At 39.1% G+C, this 24,411-nt stretch overlaps 1 protein-coding gene across 1 annotated transcript in view; it reads right to left on the bottom strand.

Moving 5' to 3' along the window:
* Positions 1-432: 432 nt before the first annotated feature.
* The window catches only part of CDC42SE2 (CDC42 small effector 2), a 49,148-nt gene continuing 25,169 nt past the window's right edge, over positions 433-24,411 (bottom strand). Inside the window, exons 2-3 of the mRNA XM_007461759.1 lie at positions 18,441-18,542; positions 433-531 (exon numbers count right to left, since the gene is read on the bottom strand). Coding sequence (XP_007461821.1) covers positions 433-531; positions 18,441-18,542 — 201 coding nt within the window. The remainder of the gene's footprint in view (positions 532-18,440; positions 18,543-24,411) is intronic.

Below are 24,411 nucleotides of genomic sequence, written 5' to 3' on the forward strand. Positions count from 1 at the left end.
ACTTTATAATGAAAGATTTATACATAATGGTATTAAATATGAAATTACTTCACTACACATGGGATTTCATGCAGTATCAATACTCAGTAACTTCACTCATGTTTAAAGGACACATGAGACATCTTGTCACTAGAATCTCAAAGCCTCCCACAAAACGATGTCTTAAAGCATTTAAAGTTTCTCATAAGGAAAACAACCACCTGCAACTAATATTCAAAATGCAGTAACTGCCTAAGGTCATCACTTGGCCAACTAAAGTATTTTTACCTTTTCTGGTAAGTTCACAATTTGTTTTAAAATAAGAACAAGATATTTATTTTTTAACCCCAAGATTGAACTAAGGCTGTCTTATGTCATCAGCTGTTAGTGGCCATGTATGAACTGAACTTCCAGCCTGTGCTCTGAGGTACTCACTGGAGGAGGGGTCCAGGGCTATCCTGCCTTCATGTCCACGAGCTGCATCTGCACATTGGCAGCCATGCCACCCCCGTAGCCTCCCTTGGACTGCATCTGGTTCTGAATGGAGCTAACCTGCAACAAGACAAGAACAGAACCAGTCAGGAACTAAGGCCACTGCAAATGAGCAATTCTTGCCTAATATTTTAGCTGGGCTGCTTTTCCCAAAAGGGTACCTTTTATAGACTTGTTCTCATTAAAGGCAAAATGCTGAAGCTAGTGACTAAAGCATTTTTTTTGCCACAACTCCCTCTCCACCCATCCCCCCACTTCTGCAACTTTCTCCATTTTGCAATTACAAAAACAAAGTTTTGTAATTCACAAGGCACTTGGCTACATTTCAAAAGCAGTTAAAAGGATACAGATGAACTCAACTTCGTCCCTCAACCACGTTAATTTACAAACACCTCACATATATGATCACCTCAATTACCTGGATTAGAATCAGATTCAAAAATAAATATGAATGAAACTAAACCAAAGATAAAAGTCCATGTGGGACTTTCCTGGTGGCACAGTGGTTAAGAATCCGCCTGCCAGTGCAGGGGACACAGGTTCGAGCCCAGGTCCAGGAAGATGCCACATGTCGCGGAGCAACTAAGCCCGTGCACCACAACTACTGAGCCTGAGCTCTAGAGCCCGTGAGCCACAAGTACTGAGCCTGTGTGCCGCAATTACTGGAGCCCACACGACTAGAGCCCATGCTCTGCAACGAGAAGCCACCGCAATAAGCCTGCGCACTGCAATGAAGAGTAGCCCCCGCTCACCACAACTAGAGAAAGCCTGTGTGCAGCAACAAAGACCCAATGCAGCCAAAAATACATAAATGAACAAATTTTTTTACAAGTCCATGTGGTAAAATTTACATACTTAATACAGTCTTAGTACAGTCTGATAAAGTGAAATGGAGTATAAGAATCCAAAGACTTGGAATATTCAAAGCAAGCTTAGCCAGAGGCCACACCGCAGGAGACAAGTTTGCATATTTAAAGACTCTTAGTAGTACACCCTTTCCTCATATGAGCCCAGGGTGGAATCATCATTCTCTCCAGGTTTTATCACATGGTTAGAGCCCCTGAACTTTGACTCATCCTCTGCCTGAGCCTGCAAACAACATCTCCTTAACAGCCCTCAGAGAACAGGCTGGTCTCAGGTTTACAGGATGGCTTCAAAATATGACATCATGTAACCCTCACAACAACACCAGGAGGAAGCAGTAGAGACTGAACCTGTGAAACCCTAGGCATCCTATCCTCAACCCTGATAAAGGCAGAACTCCAGGCCTGTGCACTCATTTTCTCTACCTGCAACCTTGCTGAGTGGCCCCAGGAGTGCCATATACCCTCCAGGACTTCATTAACCAACCTTCTTTTAAAAAAACAAAAAAAACATAATTTTGTATGTACTAATGAAGTTTCCTTGGAATAGGACATAAAACTGGTGCAGTTAAAAGCAAGCAATTGCCAAACAACCAGCAAGAGAGAAACACAGATCCACCCGTCAGCAGACAGGGTGCCTAAAGTCATACTGAGCTCACAACCACCTATAAACACACCCCTTGACACAGCCCTGCACACAGCCCTGCCCACCAGAGGGATAAGACCCAACTCCACCCACCAGCAAGAAGGCACCAGTCCCTCCCACCAGGAAACCTCCAGAAGCCTGAGGACCACTCTCACCCACCAGAGGGCAGACACCAGAAGAGGAGCTATGATACTCCAGCCTGCATAAAGGAGTCCACAAAGAAGGTGAGACAAAATGAGATGGCAGAGAAATATGTTTCAGACAAAACAAGATAAAAACCCACAAAAACAACTAAATGAAGGAGATAGGCAACCTACCTGAAAAAGAATTTAGAGTAATGATAGTAAAGATGATACAAAATCTTGGGAAAAGAATGGAGGCACAGATTGAGAAGCTACAAGAAATGTTTAACAAAGAGGTAGAAGATGTAATGAACAAATAAAGATGAACAATACAATAACTGCAATGAAAAATACACTAGAAGGAATCAACAGCAGAATGACTGAGGGAGAAAAATAAGTGAGCTGGAAGACAATGTTGGAAATCACTGCCACGGAACAGAACAAAGCAAAAAGAATGAAAAGAAATGAGGACAGTCTGAGACCTCTGGTAAACATTAAAACACACCAACTTTTGCATTATAAGGGTGCAAGAAGAAAAGGGCCCAAGATAATATCTGAAGAGATTATAGCCGAAAACTTCCCTAACATGAGAAAGGAAACACTCAAGTCCAGGAAGCGCAGAGTCACATAAAAGATGACCCCAAGTAGGAACACACCAACACGCATATTAATCGAACTGATAACAATTAAAGACAGACAAAAAAATATTAAAAGCACCAAGGGAAAAGCAACAAATAACATACAAGGGAAACCCCATAAGGTTATCAGGTGATTTTTCAGTATAAACTCTGCAGGCCAGAAGGAAGTGGCACAATATATTTAAAGTGGTGAAAGGGAAAAACCTACAACCAAGAATACTCTACGCAGCAAGGCTCTCATTTAGATTTGATGGAGAAATCAAAAGCTTTACAGGGGCCTCCCTGGTGGCACGGTTGTTAAGAACCTGCCTGCCAATGCAGGGGTTCTATCCCACATGCCGCGGAGCAACTAAGCCTGTGTGCCACAACTACTGAAGCCCACATGCCTCTAGGCATGCTCTACAACAAGAGAAGCCACTGCAACGAGAAGCCCACACACTGCATCCAAGAGTAGCCCCTGCTTGCTGCAACTAGAGAAAGCCAGCACGTGGCAATGAAGACCCAACACAGCCCCCAAAAAAGGTTTTACACACAAGCAAAAGATAAGAGAATTTAGCACCACCAAACCAGCATTACAACAAATCTGAAAGGAACATCTCTAGGTGGAAAAGAAGAGGCCACAACTAGACTCAAGAAAGTACGAATGGGGAAGTTCACTGGCACAAGCAAACATAAAGTAAAGGTATGAAATCTTCCACACACAAACAGAATATCAAAACCAGCAATCATGAGGAGAGTACAGACGCAGGATATTGGAAATGCATTTGAAATAAAGATATCAACAATTTAAAACAATCTTGTACATACACAGACTACTATAGCAAAACCTCATGGGAACCACAAACCAAAAATCTAGAATAGCTACACACACAAAAAAGCAATCCAAACACATCATTAAAGATAAGACATCAAGGGACTTCCCTGGTGGACCAGTGGTTAAGACTCTGCACTTCCATTGCAGGGGCCACAAGTTCAATCCCTGGTCTGGGAACTAAGATCCTACATGTCGCTCAGCATGCCCCCCCCCTCAAAAAAAAAGAGAGAGAGAAAGAAAAAAAAGCAGACATCAAATCACGAGAGAATAAAAGAGGAAGACAAATGACCTTAAGAAACAAATCCAAAACAATTAAAAAAATAGCAAGTACCTACATATCAATAATTACCTTAATGTTAATGGATTAAATGCTCCAACCAAAAGACATAGACTGGCTGAAACAAAAACAGGACCCATATATATGCTGTCTACAAGAGACACACTTCAGATTGAGGGACACACGCAGACTAAAAGTGAGAGGATGGAAAAAGGTATTCCATACAAATGGAAATCAAAAGAAAACTGGAGTACCAATACTCATATCGGACAAAATAAACTTTAAAATACTGTTACAAGACAAAGAAGGACATTACATAATGATAAAGGGATCAATCCAAGAAGATATAACGATTACAAATATATATACACCCAACATAGGAGCACCTCAATACAGAAGGAAAATGCTAACAGCTATAAAAGAAGAAATTGACAGTAGCCCAACAATAGTGGGGAACTTTAACACCTCACACCAATGGACATATCATCCAGACAGAAAATTAATAAGGAAACAAAAGCTTAAACTGACAGAATAGGCCAGATAGATTTCACTGATATTTACAGGACGTTCCATCCAAAAACAGCAGATATACTTTCTTCTCAAAGGCACACAGAGCATTCTCCAGGATAGATCACATCTTGAGTCACACATCAAGCCTTGGTAAATTTCAGAAAATTGAAATTATACCAAGCCTCATTTCTGACCACAGCACTATGGGATTAGAAACTACAGGGAAAAAAATGTAAAAAAAACAAAAAACAAAAAAACCCCACAAACACATGGAGGCTAAACAATGGTACTAAACAACCAATGGATCATAGAAAAAAATCAAAGAAGAAATGAAAAAATACCTCAAGACAAATGACAATGAAAACATGATGGTCCACAAGTTTTTGGGGTGCAGCAAAAGCAGTTCCAAGAGGAAAGTTTATAGAAGTACAATCGTACCTCAGGAAGCAAGAAAAATCTCAAATAAACAACCCAACCTTACACCTAAAACAACTAGAGAAAGAACAGCAAACAAAACCCAAGGTTAGTAGGAGGAAAGAAATCATAAAGATCAGAGCAGAAATAAATGAAACAGACAAACAAAACAACAGCAAACATCAATAAAACTAAAAGCTGGTTCTTTGGAAAGATAAACAAAATTAATAAACCTTTAGCCAGACTCACCAAGAAAAAAGGGAGAGGACTCAAATCAATAAAATTAGAAATGAAAAAGGAGAAGTAACAACTGACACTGCAGAAATACAAAGGATCATAAGTTGACTACAAACAACTATATGCCAATAAAATGGACAAGCTAGAAGAAATGTACAAACTCTGACAAAGGTACAATCTTTCAAGACTAAAGCAGGAAGAAAAAGAAAATATGAACAGATCAATCACAAGTACTGAAATTGTAGGGCTTCCCTGGTGGCACAGGGGTTGAGAGTCCACCTGCTGATGCAGGGGACATGGATTCGTGCCCCACTCCGGGAAGATCCCACATGCCACGGAGCGGCTAGGCCCGTGAGCCATGGCCACTGAGCCTGCACGTCCAGAGCCTGTGCTCTGCAACGGGAGAGGCCACAACAGAGGCCCACGTACCGCAAAAAAAAAAAAAAAAAAGTGCGGAACAAGTACTGAAATTGAAACAGTGATTTAAAAACTTCCAACAAGCAAAAGTCCAGGACCAGATGGCTTCACAGGCAAATGCTATCAAACATTTAGAGAAGAGTTAACACCTACCCTCCTGAAACTCTTCCAAAAAATTACAGAGAAAAGAACACTCCCAAGCTCATTCTATGAGGCCAACATTACCCTGATACTGAAATTAGACAAACACACACAAAAAAGAAAATTACAGGCCAATATCACCAATGAATGGAGACACAAAAATACTCAAAGTACTAGCAAACTGAATCCAACAATATATTAAAAGGATCGTACACTATGATCAAGTGGGATTTATCCCAGGGATGAAAGGATTCTTCAATATCCTCAAATCAATCAGTGTGCTACACCATAGTAATAAACTGAATAGAAACCATGTGATCATCTCAATAGATACACAAAAAAGCTTCTGAGAACATTCAACACCGATTTATGATAAAAGCTCTTCAGCAAGTGGGAATAGAGGGAACCTACCTCAACATAATAAAGGCCATATATGACACACCCACAGCTAACATCATTCTCAATGGTGAAAACCTGAAAGCATTCCCTCTAAGATCAGGAACAAGACAAGGATGTCCACTGTCACCACTTTCATTCAACACACTTTTGGAAGTCCTAGCCACAGCAATCAGAGAAGAAAAAGATATAAAAGGAATAAAAACTGGAAAAGAAGAAGTAAAACTGTCACTGTTTTCAGATGACATGATACTATACATAGAGAATCCTAAAGATGCCACCAGAAAACTATAATCAATGAATCTGGTAAAGTAGCAGGGTACCAAATTAATGCACAGAAATATCTTGCTTTCCTATACACTAATGATAAAAAATCTGGAAGAGAAATTAAGGAAACACTCCCATTTACCACTGCAACAAAAAGAATAAAATACCTAAGAATAAACCTACCTAGGGAGACAAAAGACCTGTATGCAGAAAACTATAAGACACTGATGAAAGAAAGTAAAGACGATAGAAACAGATGGAGAGATACCATGTGCTTGGATTGCAAGAATCAATATTGTGAAAATGACCATACTACCCAAGGCAATCTACAGATTCAATACAATCCCTATCAAATTACCAATGGCGTTTTTCAGAGAACTAGAACAAAAAATTATTAAAGACACACAAGACTCCAAGTAATCAAAGCAATCCTGAGAAAGAAAAATGGAGCTGGAGAAATCAGGCTCCCTGACTTGAGGCTAACTACAAAGTAACAGTAATCAAAATAGTATGGTAAAGGCACAGAAACAGAAATAGAGATCAGTGGAACAGGATACAAGGCCCAGTAATAAACTCACAAATCTATGGTCACCTAATCTATAACAAAGGAGGCAAGAAAGCTACAGTAATCAAGACAGTATAGTACTGGCACAAAAGCCAGTATAGATCAATGGTACAGGATAGAATGCCCAGAAATAAACCCAAGCACATATGGTCACTTAATTTACGACAAGGGAGGCAAGAACATACAATGGAGAAAGGAGAGGCTCTTCAATAAGTGGTGCTGCGAAAGCTGGACAGCTACATGGAAAAGAATGAAATTAGCACAGTCCCTAACACCATACACAAAAATAAACTCCAAATGAATTAAAGACCTAAATGTTAGACCAGACACTATAAAACTCTTAGAGGAAAACATAGCAAAAACACTCTTTGACATAAACCACAGCAAGTTCTTTTATGACCCACCTCCTAGAGTTAACAGAAATAAAACCCAAAACAAACAAACGGAAGTTAATTAAACTTAAAAGCTTTTGCACAGCAAAGGAAACGATAAACAAGATGAAAAGCCAACCCTCAGAATGGGAGAAAATATTTGCAAATGAAACAACAAAGTATTAATTTCCAAAATATAAAAACAGCTCATAGAGCTCAATATCAAAAAAACAAACAATCCAGTTAAATAATCGGTGGAAGACCTACAAAGACATTTCACCAAGGAAGACATACAGATGGCCAAAGAGGCGCATGAAAAGATGCTCAACATCACTAATTATTAGAGAAATGCAAATAAAAACTACAATGAGGTATCACCTCATGCCAGTCAGAATGGCAATTATGAAAAAAGCAAGAAGGAATAAATGCTGGAAAGGGTGTGGTGAAAAGGGAACCCTCCTGCACTGTTGGTGGGAATGTAAACTGATACAACCACTATGGAGAACAGTATGGAGGTTCCTTAAAAAACTAAAATTAGAAGTACCATATGACCCAGGAATCCCACTACTGGACATATACCCTGAGAAAACCATAATTCAAAAAGAGACATGTACCACAATGTTCACTGAAGCACTATTTACAATAGCCAGGATATGAAACCAACCTAAATGTCCATCGACAGATGAATGGATAAAGAAGATGTGGCACATATATACAATGGAATATTACTCAGCCATAAAAAGAAATGATATTGAGTTATTTGTAGTGAGGTGGATGGACCTGAAGTCTGTCATACTGAATGAAGTTAAGTCAGAAAGAGAAAAATAAATACTGTACCCTGACTCATATATATAGAATCTAAAAAAAAAAAAAAAAAAAAAAAAAAGATGCTACTGATGAACCTAGTTGCAGGGCAGGAATAAAGAGTAAACGATAGAGAATGGACTTGAGGACACGGTGTGGGAGGGGGAAGCTGGGGCAAAGTGAAGTAGAATCGACATATATACACTACCAAATGTAAAACAGCTAGTGGGAAGCAGCAGCATAGCACAGGGAGATCAGCTTGGTGCTCTGCAATGACCTAGAGGGGTGGGATAGGGAGGATGGGAGGGAGACACAAGAGGGAGGGGCTATGGGGACATATGTATGTATATGGCTGATTCACTTTGGAGTACAAGAGAAACTAACACAATACTGTGAAGCAATTATACTCCAATAATGATCTATTAAAAAAATACACAATGGAGAAAAGACAGTCTCTTCAATAAGCAGTGCTGGGAAAAACGGAGAGCTACATGTAAAAGAAATAAATTAGAACACTCTCTAACACCATACACGAAATTCAACTCAAAATGGATCAAAGACCTAAATGAAAGGTCAGACACTATAAAACTTAGAAGAAAACACAGGCAGAACACGCTCTGACATAAATTGCAGCAATACTTTTTTGGATCCACCTCCTAGAGTAATGATAATTAAAACAAAAATAAACAAATGGGGCCTAATGAAACTTAAAAGCTTTTGCACAGCAAAAGAAACCATAAGCAATACAAAAAGACAACCCACACAATGAGAGAAAATATTTGCAAATGAAGCGACCAAAAAGGGATTAATGTTCAAAATATACAAACGGCTCATACAGCTGAATATCAAAAAACCAAAAAACCCATTCAAAAACTGGGCAAGGAAGCAAGAAGAACTACAATCCTGCAGCCTGTGGAACAAAAAACCACATTCACAGAAAGACAGACAAGATGAAAAGGCAGAGGGCTATGTACCAGATGAAGAAACAAGATAAAACCCCAGAAAAACAACTACATGAAGGGGAGATAGGCAACCTTCTAGAAAAAGATTTCAAAATAATGATAGTAAAGATGATCCAGGACCTCAGAAAAACGATGGAGGCAAAGATGGAGAAGACGCAAGAAATGTTTAAAAAAGACCTAGAAGAATGAAAGAACAAACAAACAGAGATGAACAATACAATAACTGAAATGAAAACTACAGAAGAAGGATCAATAGCAGAATAACTGAGGCAGAAGAATGGATAAGTGACCTGGAAGACAGAATGGTGGAATTCACTGCTGTGGAACAATATAAAGAAGAAAGACTGAAAAGAAATGAAGACAGCCTAAGAGAACTTGGGGACAATATTAAATGCAACAACATTCGCATTATAGGAGTCCTGGAAGGAGAAGAGACAGAGAAAGGACCAGAGAAAATATTTGAAGAGATTACAGTCGAAAACTTCCCTAACATGGGAAAGCAAATAGCCACCCAAGCCCAGGAAGCGCAGAGAGTCCCATACAGGATAAACCCAAGGAGAAACACACCAAGACACACAGTAATCAAATTGGCAAAAATTAAACACAAAGAAAAATTATTGAAAGCACCAAGGGAAAAATGACAAATAACATGCAAGGGAACTCCCATAAGGTTAACAGCTGATTTCTCAGCAGAAACTCTACAAGCCAGAAAGGAGTGGCATGACATACTTAAAGTGATGAAAGGGAAGAACCTACAACCAAGATTACTCTACCTGGCAAGGATCTCAATCAGATTTGATGTAAAAATCAAAAGCTCTACAGACAAGCAAAAGCTAAGAGAATTCAGCACCACCAAACCAGCTCTACAAGAAATGCTAAAGGAACTTCTCTAAGTGGGAAACACAAGAGAAGAAAAGGATCTACAAAAACAAACCCATAATAATTAAGAAAATGGTCACAGGAACATACATATCAATAATTACCTGAAACGTGAATGGATTAAATGCTCCAACCAAAAGACACAGGTTTCCTGAATGGATACAAAAACAAGACCCATCTATATGCTATCTACAAGAGACCCACTTCAGACCTAGGGACACATACAGACTGAAAGTGAGGGGATGGAAAAAGATATTCCATGCAAATGGAAATCAAAAGAAAGCTGGAGTAGCTATACTCATATCAGATAAAATAGACTTTAAAATAAAGAATGTTACAAGAGACAAGGAAGGACACTACAAAATGATCAAGGGATCAATCCAAGAAGAAGATATAACAGTTGTAAATATTTAGGCACCCAACATAGAAGCACCTCAATACATAAGGCAAATACTAACAGCCCAAAAAGGGGAAATCGACAGTAACACAATCATAGTAGGGGACTTTAACACCTCACTTACACCAATGGACAGATCATCCAAAATGAAAATAAATAAGGAAACAGAAGCTTTAAATGACACAACAGACCAGATAGAGTTAATTGATATCTATAGGACATTCCATCCAAAAACAGCAGATTACACTTTCTTCTCAAGTGCACATGGAACATTCTTCAGCATACATCACATCTTGGGTCACAAATCAAGCCTCAGTAAATTTAAGAAAACTGAAATCATATCAAGCACCTTTTCTGACCACAGCGCTATGAGATTAGAAATGAATTACAGGGAAAAAACTGTAAAAAACACAAACACATGCAAGCTAAACAATACGTTACTAAATAACCAAAAGATCACTGAAGAAATCAAAGAGGAAATCAAAAAATACCTAGAGACAAATGACAATGAAAACACGATCCAAAACATATGGGATGCAGCAAAAGGAATTCTAAGAGGGAAGTTTACAGCTATACAAGCCTACCTCAAGAAACAAGAAAAATCTCAAGTAAACAATCTAACCTTACACCTAAAGGAACGAGAAAAGAACAGACAAAACCCAAAGTTAGTAGAAGGAAAGAAATCATAAAGATACGAGCAGAAATAAATGAAATAGAAACAAAGAAAACAATAGCAAAGATCAATAAAACTAAAAACTGGTTCTTTGAGAAGATCAACAAAATTGATAAACCATTAGCCAGACTCATCAAGAGGGAGAGGACTGAAATCAATAAAACTAGAAATGAAAAAGGAGAAGTTACACCAGACACCACAGAAATACAAAGCATCCTAAAAGACTACTACAAGCAACTCTATGCCAATAAAATGGACAACCTGGAAGAAATGGACAATTCTTAGAAAGGTATAACCTTCCAAGACTGAACCAGGAAGAAACAGAAAAGATGAACAGACCAATCACAAGTAATGAAATTGAAACTGTGATTAAAAATCTTCCAGCAAACAAAAGTCCAGGACCAAATGGCTTCATAGGTGAATTCTATCCAACATGTAGAGAAGAGCTAACACCCATCCTTCTCAAACTCTTCCAAAAAATTGCAGAGGAAGGAACACTCCCAAACTCATTCTATGAGGCCACCATCACCCTGATACCAAAACCAGACAAAGACACTACAAAAAAGGAAATTACAGACCAATATCACCGATGAACACAGATACAAAAATCCTCAACAAAATACTAGCAAACAGAATCCAACAACACATTAAAAGGATCATACACCATGATCAAGTGGGATTTATCCCAGGGATGCAAGGATTCTTCAATATACACAAATCAATCAATGTGTTACACCGTAACAAATTGAAGAGTAAAAATCATCTCAATAGATGCAGAAAAAAGCTTTTGACAAAATTCAACACCCATTTATGATAAAAACTCTCCAGAAAGTGGGCATAGAGGGAATCTACCTCAACATAATAAAGGCCATGTACGACAAACCCACAGCAAACATCATTCTCAATGGTGAAAAACTGAAAGCATTTCCGCTAAGATCAGGAACGAGACAAGGATGTCCACTCTCACCACTATTATTCAACATAGTTTTGGAAGTCCTAGCCACGGCAATCAGAGAAGAAAAAGTAATAAAAGGAATACAAATTGGAAAAGAAGAAGTAAAACTGTCAATGTCTGCACATGATGTGATACTATACATAGAGAACCCTAAAAATGCCACCAGAAAACTACTAGAGCAATCAATGAATTTGGTAAAGTTGCAGGATACAAAATTAATGGAGAGAAATCTCTTGCATTCCTATACACTAATGATGAAAAATCTGAAAGACAAATTATGGAAACACTCCCATTTACCACTGCAACAAAAAGAATAAAATACCTAGGAATAAACCTACCTAGGGAAACAAAAGACCTGTATGCAGAAAACTATAAGACACTGATGAAAAAAATTAAAGATGATACCAACAGACTGAAAGATATACCATGTTCTTGGATTGGAAGAATCAATATTGGGAAAATGACTATACTACCCAAAGTAATCTACAGATTCAAGGCAATTCCTATCAAATTACCAATGGCATTTTTTATGGAACTAGAACCAATCATCTTAAAATTTGTATGGAGACACAAAAGACCCCGAATGGCCAAAGGAGTCTTGAGGGAAAAAAACGGAGCTGGAGGAATCAGACTCCCTGACTTCAGACTATATTACAGAGCTACAGTAATCAAGACAATATGGTACTGGCACAAAAACAGAAACATAGCTCAATGGAACAAGATAGAAAGCCCAGAGATAAACCCACGCACCTATGGTCAACTAATCTATGACAAAGGATGCAAAGATATACAATGGAGAAAAGACAGTCTCTTCAATAAGTGGTTCTGGGAAAACTGAACAGCTACATGTAAAAGAATGAAATCAGAACACTCCCTACCACCATACACAAAAATAAACTCAAAATGGATTAGGGACCTAAATGTAAGACCGGACACTATAAAACTCTTAGAGGAAAACACAGGAAGAACACTCTTTGACATAAATCACAGCAAGATCTTTTTTGATCCACCTCCTAGAGTAATGGAAATAGAAACAAATGGGACCTAATGAAACTTTAAATCTTTTGCACAGCAAAGGAAACCATAAACAAGATGAAAAGACAAGCCTCAGAATGGGAGAAAATATGTGCAAAGGAATCAACGGACAAACGATTAATCTCCAACATATAAAAACAGCCCATGCAGCTCAATATTAAAGAAACAAACAACCCAATCCAAAAATGGGCAGAAGACCTAAACAGACATTTTTCCAAAGAAAACATACAGATGGCCAAGAAGCACATGAAAAGCTGCTCAACATCACTAATTATTAGAGAAATGCAAGTCAAAAGTACAATGAGGTATCACCTCACACCAGTTAGAATGGGCATCATCAGAAAATCTACAAAGAACAAATGCTGGAGAGGATGTGGAGAAAAGGGAACCATATTGCACTGTTGGTGGGAATGTAAATTGATACAGCCACTATGGAGAACAGTATGGAGCTTCCTTAAAAAACTAAAAATAGAATTACCAAATGATCCAGCAATCCCACTACTGGGCATATACCCAGAGAAAACCATAATTCAAAAAGACACATGCACCCCAATGTTCAATGCAGCACTATTTACAATAGCAAGGTCATGGAAGCAACCTAAATGCCCATCAACAGACAAATGGATAACAAAGTTGTGGCACATATATACAATGGAATATTACTCAGCCATAAAAAAGAATGAAATTTGTTGAGACATGGATGGATCTAGAGACTGTTATACAGAGTGAAGTAAGTCAGAAAGAGAAAATCAAATATCGTATAATTAATGCATGTATGTGGAACCTAGTAAAATGGTACAGATGAACCAGTTTGCAGGGCAGAAGTTGAGACACAAAGGTAGAGAACAAACGTATCAACACTAAGGGGGCAAAACCACGGTGGGGTGGGGTTGGTGGTGTGCTGAATTGGGCAACTGGGATTGACATGTATACACTGATGTTTATAAAACTGATGACTAATAAGAAACTGCAGTATAAAAAAACAACTAATACTAAACTTTCTTTGGGTTATTTATATGGAAATATGTTAATATAAATGTTTCAGACATTACATGAAACTTCTAAAAATCTTATACATTCTGGTTTAATGTTATAAGTCATAATTCTAGTTATTACTTTAAAATGTGTATCTTCTCAGAAATAACTAGATTTCCTTGTCAATTGCATTATTATGAACTTTCATCAAATCTTTATCCGTGGTCATTTTTAAGTCTTTTGTCATTTACAGACAGTTCTGGATGTACTGTGATGCTTTTGCAAAAGTGTTCCTATAAAAGGGTTTCATCTTCAAGGAATTCATGGAAAAGACTGACAAGTACAGGTTTCTGGTAACTGACTATACTGCTGAACTGAATGAATAAGCATTTTCAGAACTCTAATGGAAAAGTGATGAATTCATCAAAGTGCTAACAAAAGATCAAGATAAAAAAAATTAATTACATGGGACTGAGTCAACTGATGAGGATGATTATAATCTTTGTGACTTTGAATTAAAAAAAAAATGGGCAAAAGATCTAAATAGACATTTCTCCAAAGAAGACATACAGATGGCCAAAAAGCACAAGAAAGATGCTCAACATCACTAATTATCAGAGAAAAGCAAATCAAAATTACAATGAGGTATCACCTCACGCCGGTCAGAATGGCCATCAGCAAACATTCTACAAACAGTAAATGCTGGAGAGGGTGTGGGGAAAAGATACCCTCCTACACTGTTGGTCGAATGTAAATGGTACAACCACTATGGAGAACAGTATGAGGTTCCTTAAAAAACTAAAAACAGAACTACCATATCCAGCAATCCCACTCCTGGGCATACATCTGAAGAAAACCGTAATATTTACAAAAGGATACATGCACCCCTATGTTCATAGTAGCACTATTTACAATAGCCAAGACATGGAAGCAACCTAAATGTCATCCCAAATTATTTACAAAACAGAAAGAGTCACAGAGGTAGAAAACAATCTTATGATTACCAGGGAGGATGGGATCCTGGGAGGGATAAATTGGGAGACTGCGCTCGACATATACACTAGTATATATAAAATAGATAACTAATAAGGACCTACTGCATAGCACAGGGAACTCTACTCAATACTCTGTAATGGCCAACATGGGAACAGAATCTAAAAGAGTGGATATATGTATATATATAACTGATTCATTTTGCTGTACACCTGAAACTAACAACACATTGTAAATCAACTATGTTCCAACAACAACAAAAGAATCCAAAGACTTGGACTGTAATCCAAGTTATTAATATTGTAACTCTGGGTGAACTATTTATCCTCTGTGCATATCAGGCTTCTTATCTGTAAAATGATTAAAGATGATAACCTTTCCTAACCACATTTCAGGGCTACTTTCTAGTAGACTGTGAGATACATAAATGCTCGGGTATTTTCTCTTTTTTCCTGGCCGTGATGCACGGCATGCGGAATCTTAGTTCCCGGATCAGGGATCGAACCTGTGACCCCTGCAGTGGAAGCGCGGAGTGTTAACCACTGGACCGCCAAGGAAGTCCCGCTGGGATGTTTTCTTACTTTGCCAAAACAAAGTCACAAAGTTATGTGCGAACTGTGAAGAGTTCTTACTGTATCCTATCTGAGTTCATAGCAATTAGAAGCATTTTGGAAGCAGAGAACGAGCGAATCAAGCTAGACTGCTAGAAAAAGGGGCAACAGGAAGGTTTGGGATATGACGGCCGAACAGTCAACAGTGAGAGCACTGGCAGTCTGGTCTAATGCACAGAAACAGCTCAAAGGGCCCTTCACGTTTCTAGGACCCAGGGAGGTGAGAGGGGGGTGGGAGCACCATCCATTCATTAATCTACTTATCAAATACTTAATCACAGAAAACATGATGTATCAATACAAGGTGTCTTTTCATTGATGATCCTCAGTTTGTTTAAAGAAAGTAATAAGACTGGTCTAAGTTATTTTTTGGAGTAAGACAGGTTTAAATATATTCTAACTGAAGAGAATAGCGAAATATAAAATGCATGGCTATTTAGGTCCAATATGGTTAAAGTGAGAACATGTGATTGGCTCTTAAATGCGTAAATTTTTACTCATTTACTGAAAAATTCACATATGTGGAACTAACTCCAATGATATCACATGATGATGTACTGTAACATCTATATTCACATTACTCAAATGACTACTTTAGGTAAGAATATATTAAAAAAAAGAGGGACTTCCCTGGTGGCACAGTGGTTAACAATCCGCCTGCCAATGCAGGTGTGCTCCACAATAAGAGAAGCCACCACAATGAGAAGCCTGTGCACCGCAAGGAAGAGTAGCCCCTGCTCACCGCAACTAGAGAAAGCCCTCACGCAGCAACAAACACCCAATGCAGCCAAAAATAAATAAATAAATTTAAAATTTTTTAATAAATAAATAAATAAAATTTAAATCTATAGGTCTACTTAAGTAAACTTGCTCAGTCTGCGAAGCTTATGACCATAGGCTATCGGTTAATTTTCTGCTCCTCTGTGGTAACACTGTTCTGTGGCACAAACTTGATTTTACCCTGGTACCAAATAATTTCCCACCTAACATGACAAGTTAGGTTTTATAGGTATCTTAGGCCTATTTACATCTTATATTTTTACATGGTACTTTCATAACGGCATGCAAATTCTAAGAAAAAAAAAAGAAAATCTGTTTTTCTTCCAAAAGTCAATTCTTCAATTTCAAACATAAGGACTTGGATTTTCTAGTAAGTAACCCTCAGTATTGAGATGACATGTATTATTGTGACTGTGGATATGAATTATTTTAACACAATAAAGTTATATTATTAAAAGAGTCATAGAAACCTTTTCTAGCAATAAGTTAGTATGAAAAGTAGTCTTGGGAAGAACAGTGTATTTAGGGGGAAAAAACCAGTCATCTGACCATTCAATAATCCAGCGTGGCCTCTGCCTCTTTCATATGCATCGAGCCATGTTCCTATCACTGTTGTTCAATTCTCAGAATAGATGAACTGAAGAGAAACTATTTCTTTGTAGAGACAACAAACTAATACGTAAACATAGGCAATGAGTACAAACAGCCTTGGGAAGACAAGTTTAGTTCTGAAGAGCTAGAACACCTCATAAGAAATCTACTTCAGTAACCAGAGGAGCCTGTCTGGAGACGGCAGGGCAGAACCTCTACAACAGCTGAGGGCCCGTCTTGATGCTGCAGCTCAGTCAGCCCTGCAGGGGACAGTCCTCAAACTTTACCTAACTTGATGGCAAGCAAGAATCATGTACACCAATGACAGGCTTTTCACAGAGACAAAATACCAGATAGGAATCTTGAAGGAAATTCTGAAATGTGCATAAACGAGATTTTAAAAGTTAACTAAGTACTATGAACTAAGAACTTAATTTGTCCTATACAGTTAAATTTTTAAGAACAGAAGTGGGGAAGAAGACGTGTTGATGAGAAAGAAATTAATCAGATATAATAAATTTGAAACCATTCATTTTATTTATATATGCCACAATGACCTTAATATTAACAAAAGTCACAGGGTCCCATTTGGTCTCTTCACTCCACATTAATCCAGGAAACAAAGCTACTGAATTGTATTTTAACAGCAATCTGACACCTCTTACATTTCCACAAAAGCAGTTCAGTGTACTTTTCCTACAGATTTAAAACAAACAAGCTGTTTCCTTTCCAGGAAGCTACAAATGTCATCCCTTTGCTTACCTAGTAACTGTAGTGACAAACTTGTTTGCTGTATCCAGGATACTCACCTACCTACCTTATAAGTCTCTGTTCTTTTGTTAAGTCTTTTGTTAACGCTGTCCAGTAAGTGAGCATACAATGCAGCATAATTTTGTGTTTATAAAAGCCTTATTGACTTTCTGGTTCTAAACACTTGAGGGATCATTTAGACAACTCAGTGTACTTTAGATATGGGGGATAGCAATAGTGGCAGAGCCCTGATAAAAACCCTCTATTGGTTCCTATTATACTGCTCTCTATTTTCCCTTAGATGAAAATTAAGGAGTAAGAGTTCAGCTGAGTAAATTTAAAGCATCTTCTGAAATTCACCGAAACCTCTGTAAAAGACAGTAAATATATACAAATTCTAATCCTCTGCTAAGTGCGTGAGAACTTATGTTACAGTAATAAATAAATAAGCATTCTAATATCAGGTAAAGCCTAATATTTTATAAGGGAAATGCAATAAATACGTCTGTAAAAGGCAACTAACTGAACTTAAGAGATTAAATATTACTAAAAAGCTGACCACCAAGTCACTTTGGCCGCAGGGGGCATGAGAATCCATGGGAGAGTACCTTCCTTTCTGAATTCAAATCCTTTAAAGTTTTAAAGTATTTATTCAGAAGAAAGGTAGCTACAAAGAGTTTAGAAAAACAGATGACTTGGCAAACTACGTAAGAGATTAATTTTTCATTGTTCATTTTCTTCTCTTTGATGCTCACATTAAGTATGTATGTTCAATGTCTATAATACACTGGGCACAGTGCCATCATAAAGAATGTATGTACCTGTTACACAGGTACACATGACTATGCCTGGAGGCCCCACCTGTAAGTTCCACCCACATACTTACGGAATTCATCCCACTGAACAGGTCTCCTGACCCCACGTGAGCCGTGTGCACAAAGTTTGTGGGCTCTCCAATCATACTTCGGTCAATCCGCCGGCGCCTTTTCTAAAATATAAGGATAACGTGTTGAGAAAATGATCTTGTTAACAAAAACTTATTCTGGTAGATTTATATACTATGCACAAATGACTTCGTATAATAATATTTTTGCTCAGGACACAAAAATACCTAAATCTTGGTATCACCACAATCACCTCTTATGATGATATCCCCCAGAGAAATATATGCACAAAAAAATGATTGGTAAAGTAAAATAATAGGTTATTATTTAGAACTTAAAATAGATTATTTGGTCTGACTTTAGCCATCCACATATTTATATAGTAACCATTTAAGTTTTATTCTTTTAAAAAGTGAGACAAATGTAAAATTATCATCTGTAACCATCATTCTTAGCAAAGAAGACTGTGACTTAAGTGCAGCATTCTGATTTTAAACAAAACATTCTAGCTTGCATCATTAACAGACTGATGCTATTTTGATGGTTGTTACTGAGATTATACCCAACTACCCTTCACCCGGAAGGAATCTGTCAGCTATCTGTGCAGGGGAGGTTTGGCTCTAGCCCATTCACTGATTTCTGGCCTATTCTGGCTGCAAACGAAACCCTGTCCAAGCAGCCACCCAGGCTGCAGTTTACTGCCTCTTCCTCATTTCTGACCCCACTTCCCAGCATCTTCCCAGGAACTTCAGCCACAGGCTGCAATCCTTGTTCTACCAACATGCCCTCCGCCTCACTAGACACTTCCCTACCCTGCTGCTGTGTTAAACTGACCATCCGAGATTTTTCCACAGAAGACGGTTATCATCAGACCCTAGTGTTCCATGGCTCCTTAGATACTGTGATCAACTGAGAGGGGCCACAGGCACAGCTGGCTTACTGTCCTAATACCATCTCTGTGTATCCCCATTTTCTTCCCTTTCAACAGAATACTTCTCCTGAAAATGCCATCTGCATCAAAACTAAGGCAAGTTACAAAGTTGTTGGATTAGGTTAGGTTGCCTCTGAACATAGTATGTTAAGTCTCCATCTACTGAAATGTTGCTATGCTGCTGATAAATCCTAAAAACTTATCCAGATAGACACAGGTGACAGCTCCTCAGGATTAGAACATGATTTTCTACAAAGCCACAGAAGTGGAGAGTTCATACATTAATTTTAGAAGCTAGTATATATTGTTTTACTGCCCTCTAGCTTTTATTGCCACAGATTAAAATCCCAAAAGCCTGTTGTTTTCCCTTGAAGTATTTATGTTCATCCTCAGAGTTGAACAGTGACTCTGGACTATCTCCAGGTTTGCTGGTTTTCCCTTCCAGTGTTCTGTATGGCATATGGAAGTCCCTCTCTATCTGAACACGGGTTTTACTATAGCTTAGTAAAGTTTGCTTGTATTATTTCTTTGATATTGCTCCTTGTGTTCTTTTTTGCTATTTCCAGAGCTTCTGTTATGTGGACATCCGAATGTGTGTTTGTGTGTCTAAGGGGGGTCGGGGGGAGGAGGGAAGGAGGGAGGGAGAGCGTGTGTCTGTGTGTATGCATGTGTGTGTGTATAATCTTCCTAGTTTCTTCCATTATTTGTTTCCTCTTTATAGTTTCACTGTATTAGAAAATAATGCCACTTGATCCTCTTTAGGAATCTACAACTGTTTTCGTACAGTCCAGAGAGAAAAAAATTTTTTTAATGATTTAAATTTATTTATTTATTTATTTATTTATGGCTGTGTTGGGTCTCCGTTTCTGTGCGAGGGCCTTCACCAGTTGTGGCAAGCGGGGTCCACTCTTCATCGCAGTGCGCGGGCCTCTCACTATCGCGGCCTCTCTCGTTGCGGAGCGCAGGCTCCAGACGCTCAGGCTCAGTAATTGTGGCTCACAGGCCCAGTTGCTCCGCGGCATGTGGGATCTTCCCAGACCAGGGCTCGGACCCGTGTACCCTGCATTGGCAGGCAGATTCTGAACCACTGCGCCACCAGGGAAGCCCCAGAGAGGAAGTATTTTAAGCCTGCAGGCCATACAGTCTCTGTCAAAGCTCTGGCTCCACTCTGTCATCACAGTGTGTAAGCAGCCACAGACAATGTGAGAACAAATGAGTATAGCTCTGTTCCAGTAAACATTTATGCACAAAAAAGGGTGGCAGGTGACATAATGGCCCATAAGTTCTGGCTTGCTGACCCCAGCTCTAGATCAGTAATTTTTTTTCAGTGGTAGATACATTATTATTTTTCTCCAATTATGATTATGTTTTGGAAGCTCTTTGCTATGCAATATTTTTAATCTCTTTGAGAATCTGTATTACATGTTTTCCTTTTTTCCTATCAAAGATGCCTGACTGAATGAATTATAGTCTATAACACCCAGGAGTAAAATATTCATTCCTGTACTTCTCCAAATTTAGTTACTTCAAGCCCCTTTTTGAAGGGTTACGAAATTCAATCAGTCCTTTGGGACAGTGTCCCATAGGGTTGTATAAAAATTTCAGGTTAAAATGGTGTCAGTAAGCCAAGGAAGGGTCTGGATCCCTTGTCTCTGATCTTCAATTTTGTTTCTTAGCACAACACGCCAATTTCCTGCTCTCTTTTCCTTACATGGTGCTACTTAAGGAGGCTCACACAGATTCCCTGCCCCTAACCACAGACTTGTCACCTGCAGCCATCCTTTGATGTGGGAGGCCAAGTGCCACCAATGCAGGATAGTCTCTTCCACCCTGTTTCCCATTTTTTTCTACAGACTCTTGAGTTTGTCTATTTCTACCCACCCCATTCAACATACTTCCCCTTCATACTATTCTCTTCTGAGACGATACGGCACAAATCCCTAAATGAGCCTTGAGAAGCAAGGCTATCTTTTCTAGGATTAAGGTAGGGAAAAGAAGATGTTAACAGTAGTTTTGTCTGTTTTCTTCTTGGTAACATACTGTTACATTACCATTAAATTTGTCTTGTTAGAAAACTATGTTTCTCAAAGCACATCCAAGTGCATCTTCACCAGCAGAGGACATGAATTTTCTTGACACCTGAGTAGGGCAAATTGTTGGGGTTTCTTCCACAGTACGCCCCCTGACGTACTGAAGGAAGGAGGCTTCCAGGGTCTCGGCACACCCCAGACTGAGCAGTAAAGGCTAGACGTCTACAGATGAAGACAAAGGACGGCAGTTATGTTCCATGGGCTCATGGCGTCTGCCAGACTGAAGACTTCCCCGAAGGCCTTGTGAGGCTAGCCTGCAGGGGCAACAGCTCCTGAGGTACAGATGGTGCCACCTGGCTCAGCCAGAGGGTCCGCTGAAGCAGGTGATGGGCTGGCCTATTTCAGAGAATAAGATCTACTTCCAGATCGTCCCTTGCCCTGTGAACACATAGGACTTCTAACAGTTCTGAATCCACATCATTTCCTCCAGAAGGGTGTGTCTAGGGCTGAGCAGATGGCTACACCTGGCCCACGAATCCACATTAAGGGATTTATTCTAACAGTCGAATTATTGCAAGAAGATGCTGGGAGAGAGGATTCACCATGGAGCACTCAGGCCACCAGCCATCTCACCCAGAAATGTTTCTTGAAAGATTAATGAATGGATGTGCTTCTAGGTCGATATGCTTCTGAAAGAGGCATACTGACATACACTTATAAACATAATATGACACTCTGAATAATGAGGGAGGATGTTCAAAAGGAGATAACTAAACTGGTTCAAAAGAGACTACTCTCGGGGCTTCCCTGGTGGCGCAGTGGTTGAGAGTCCACCTGCTGATGCCGGGGACACAGGTTTGTGCGCCAGTCCGGGAAGATCCCACATGCCGCGGAGTGGCTGGGCCCGTGCGCCATGGCCGCTGAGACTGCGCGTCCGGAGCCTGTGCTCCACAATGGGAGAGGCCACAACAGTGAGAGGCCCGCGTACCGCAAAAAAAAAAAAAAAAGAGAGAGAGAGACTACTCTCACAGTGAAAAGCAAAGGACAGGAAGACACCGACTTCCTTCTGTCACAGCAATTATGTTAGATAATTAATTTATAATCTGAAAATAATGACTACTTTTCAACTTGAACTTTACTGAGTTGGGAATGAGACTTCCTTTAGTACTGAAAGGGTTCTTCATGCCATCTACTCTAACCTGTATTGTAGGGTTAGAAGTAGAAGTTTTCTGTCTTTCCTTCTTTAAGGATAGAAGGAGCACAACTTTTAAAGCAGGGTAGTTAACATGATCAAAATGGTTTTAAAAGGCATAATAGCTACAGATGGAAAGCAGGTTGGAGGGGTCCAAAAGAAAAATTATTAGAGTAATGTTGGTGAAAGGAGATTACTTGCATTCAACTAACAGCAGCATAAATGGAACGTGTACAGATTCAAGCTGTGTTCAGTGGGTAAAATCAAAAGCATCTGGTTGTTGACTGGATTTGAGAATTGAGAGGTAACAGTTAAGAAAGATACACAGATTTCAGATCTGAATAGAGTGTACTCGATTTACTGGATTAGATAATACTGGAAGAGGGTCAGTCTTTAGGAAGAAGATGAAAGATTCTGTTTAAGACACACCGAATTTGAGACATCTATGAGACATTCAAGTGAGGTTATCAAGAGGGCAAGTTGAATACACAGATATAGGATTCTGAAAAGGGCTAAACTAGAGATAGGAAATTGAGAGTCACCAGAATAAAGCTGTCCAAGTTAATGAGACTTCCTAGGAAGAAAAGTACACAGAGGAACTCTATATAAGGTTGGTCAGGAAAATAAGCCATTAAAGGAGGCCCAAAAAGAACATCCTAAAAGTTAGGAGGAAAGTCAGATGTGACTTCTTCAAAGTGTGAAGGAGGGGTTAGGCAATACTCTCTGCAAGCTGGCGGGAGGTCAGGTGAAGAGAAACATGTTTCCTGGATTCAGCAACATGAAGTGAGCACCTTGGTGATGCTGTGCCAGCACAGCAACAGGAGCTCCAGACATCAGCGGGGGACTGAGGGGCATCCAGGAGGTGGGGAAATGGAGAACTCCAACACAGACAAGTGGGCAAAGTCTGGCCTCTGAACAGGAGAAGACAGACAGCTGTGGCTCAAGGGAGAAGAGGTAATGAGGGCAGATTGAATTTTTTCCCTTAAATATGAGAAAGACTTGACTATGCTTAATTTCTGATGAGGCAAATCAGAAAAGACAGAGACAGAAGGTAAAGAAAAATAAAGATTATCAATATTACAAGCCTTCCAGAGAAGGTAGGAGGGATAGGATCCAGACACAGGCTGAGGTGTTTAGACTTCTGTTATAACTTTCTTAATCAAAAACCTGTATCCTAAGTATAATTAAATATTTTAAGATACAAAAACGTATTATTTTTCAGACACAAGGTAGACATTTAAAGAACAGCCCACTTTTCTGGTGTGCTATATTGAGAGCACAGGGTACAGATGAGATTTAAATCGTGGGCAGACAAGGGGAATTCCGAGTCAGGCCTCTGCAGAGAAAAACAGGAAACGGTGCACTCCACTCTGATACTGTGCTGTCAGTAGCACAGTCACAGTTTTTCCTGGAAACATACTTTATTCTTCTTGATTCCTTACAGGGAACTTTACTAAAACTGTCGACCATCTGAATAATTCTTGCCATCCTTAAAATATTAACTGTTATTCTGCATAAGGCCAAAGACTAGAGGTACACAAAAACGAGTAGCTGTATTACAGTGAAGGGGATTAGGGAAAATGTCTCTTCCCATTTAACGTATGTCAATTATGCCTCACTGAAGCTGTTTAAATCTTAAGAGTTACATACTAAAAACTTGTTCAATGAAATGTGATATCCAGAATTTGCTTTTAATTATCCAGTGGAGGGTGGGGTTAATAGGTGAAACAAGATGGTCCCCCCATCAATAACTACTGAAGCTGGGGACTACACACACAGGCAGGTGGTGGGCCGATGTGTAGGGGGTCCTCTTCTTTCCC

Source organism: Lipotes vexillifer, unplaced genomic scaffold (genome assembly GCF_000442215.2).
Source record: "Lipotes vexillifer unplaced genomic scaffold, Lipotes_vexillifer_v1.1 scaffold724, whole genome shotgun sequence".
In the NCBI taxonomy this organism is placed as follows: domain Eukaryota; kingdom Metazoa; phylum Chordata; class Mammalia; order Artiodactyla; family Lipotidae; genus Lipotes; species Lipotes vexillifer.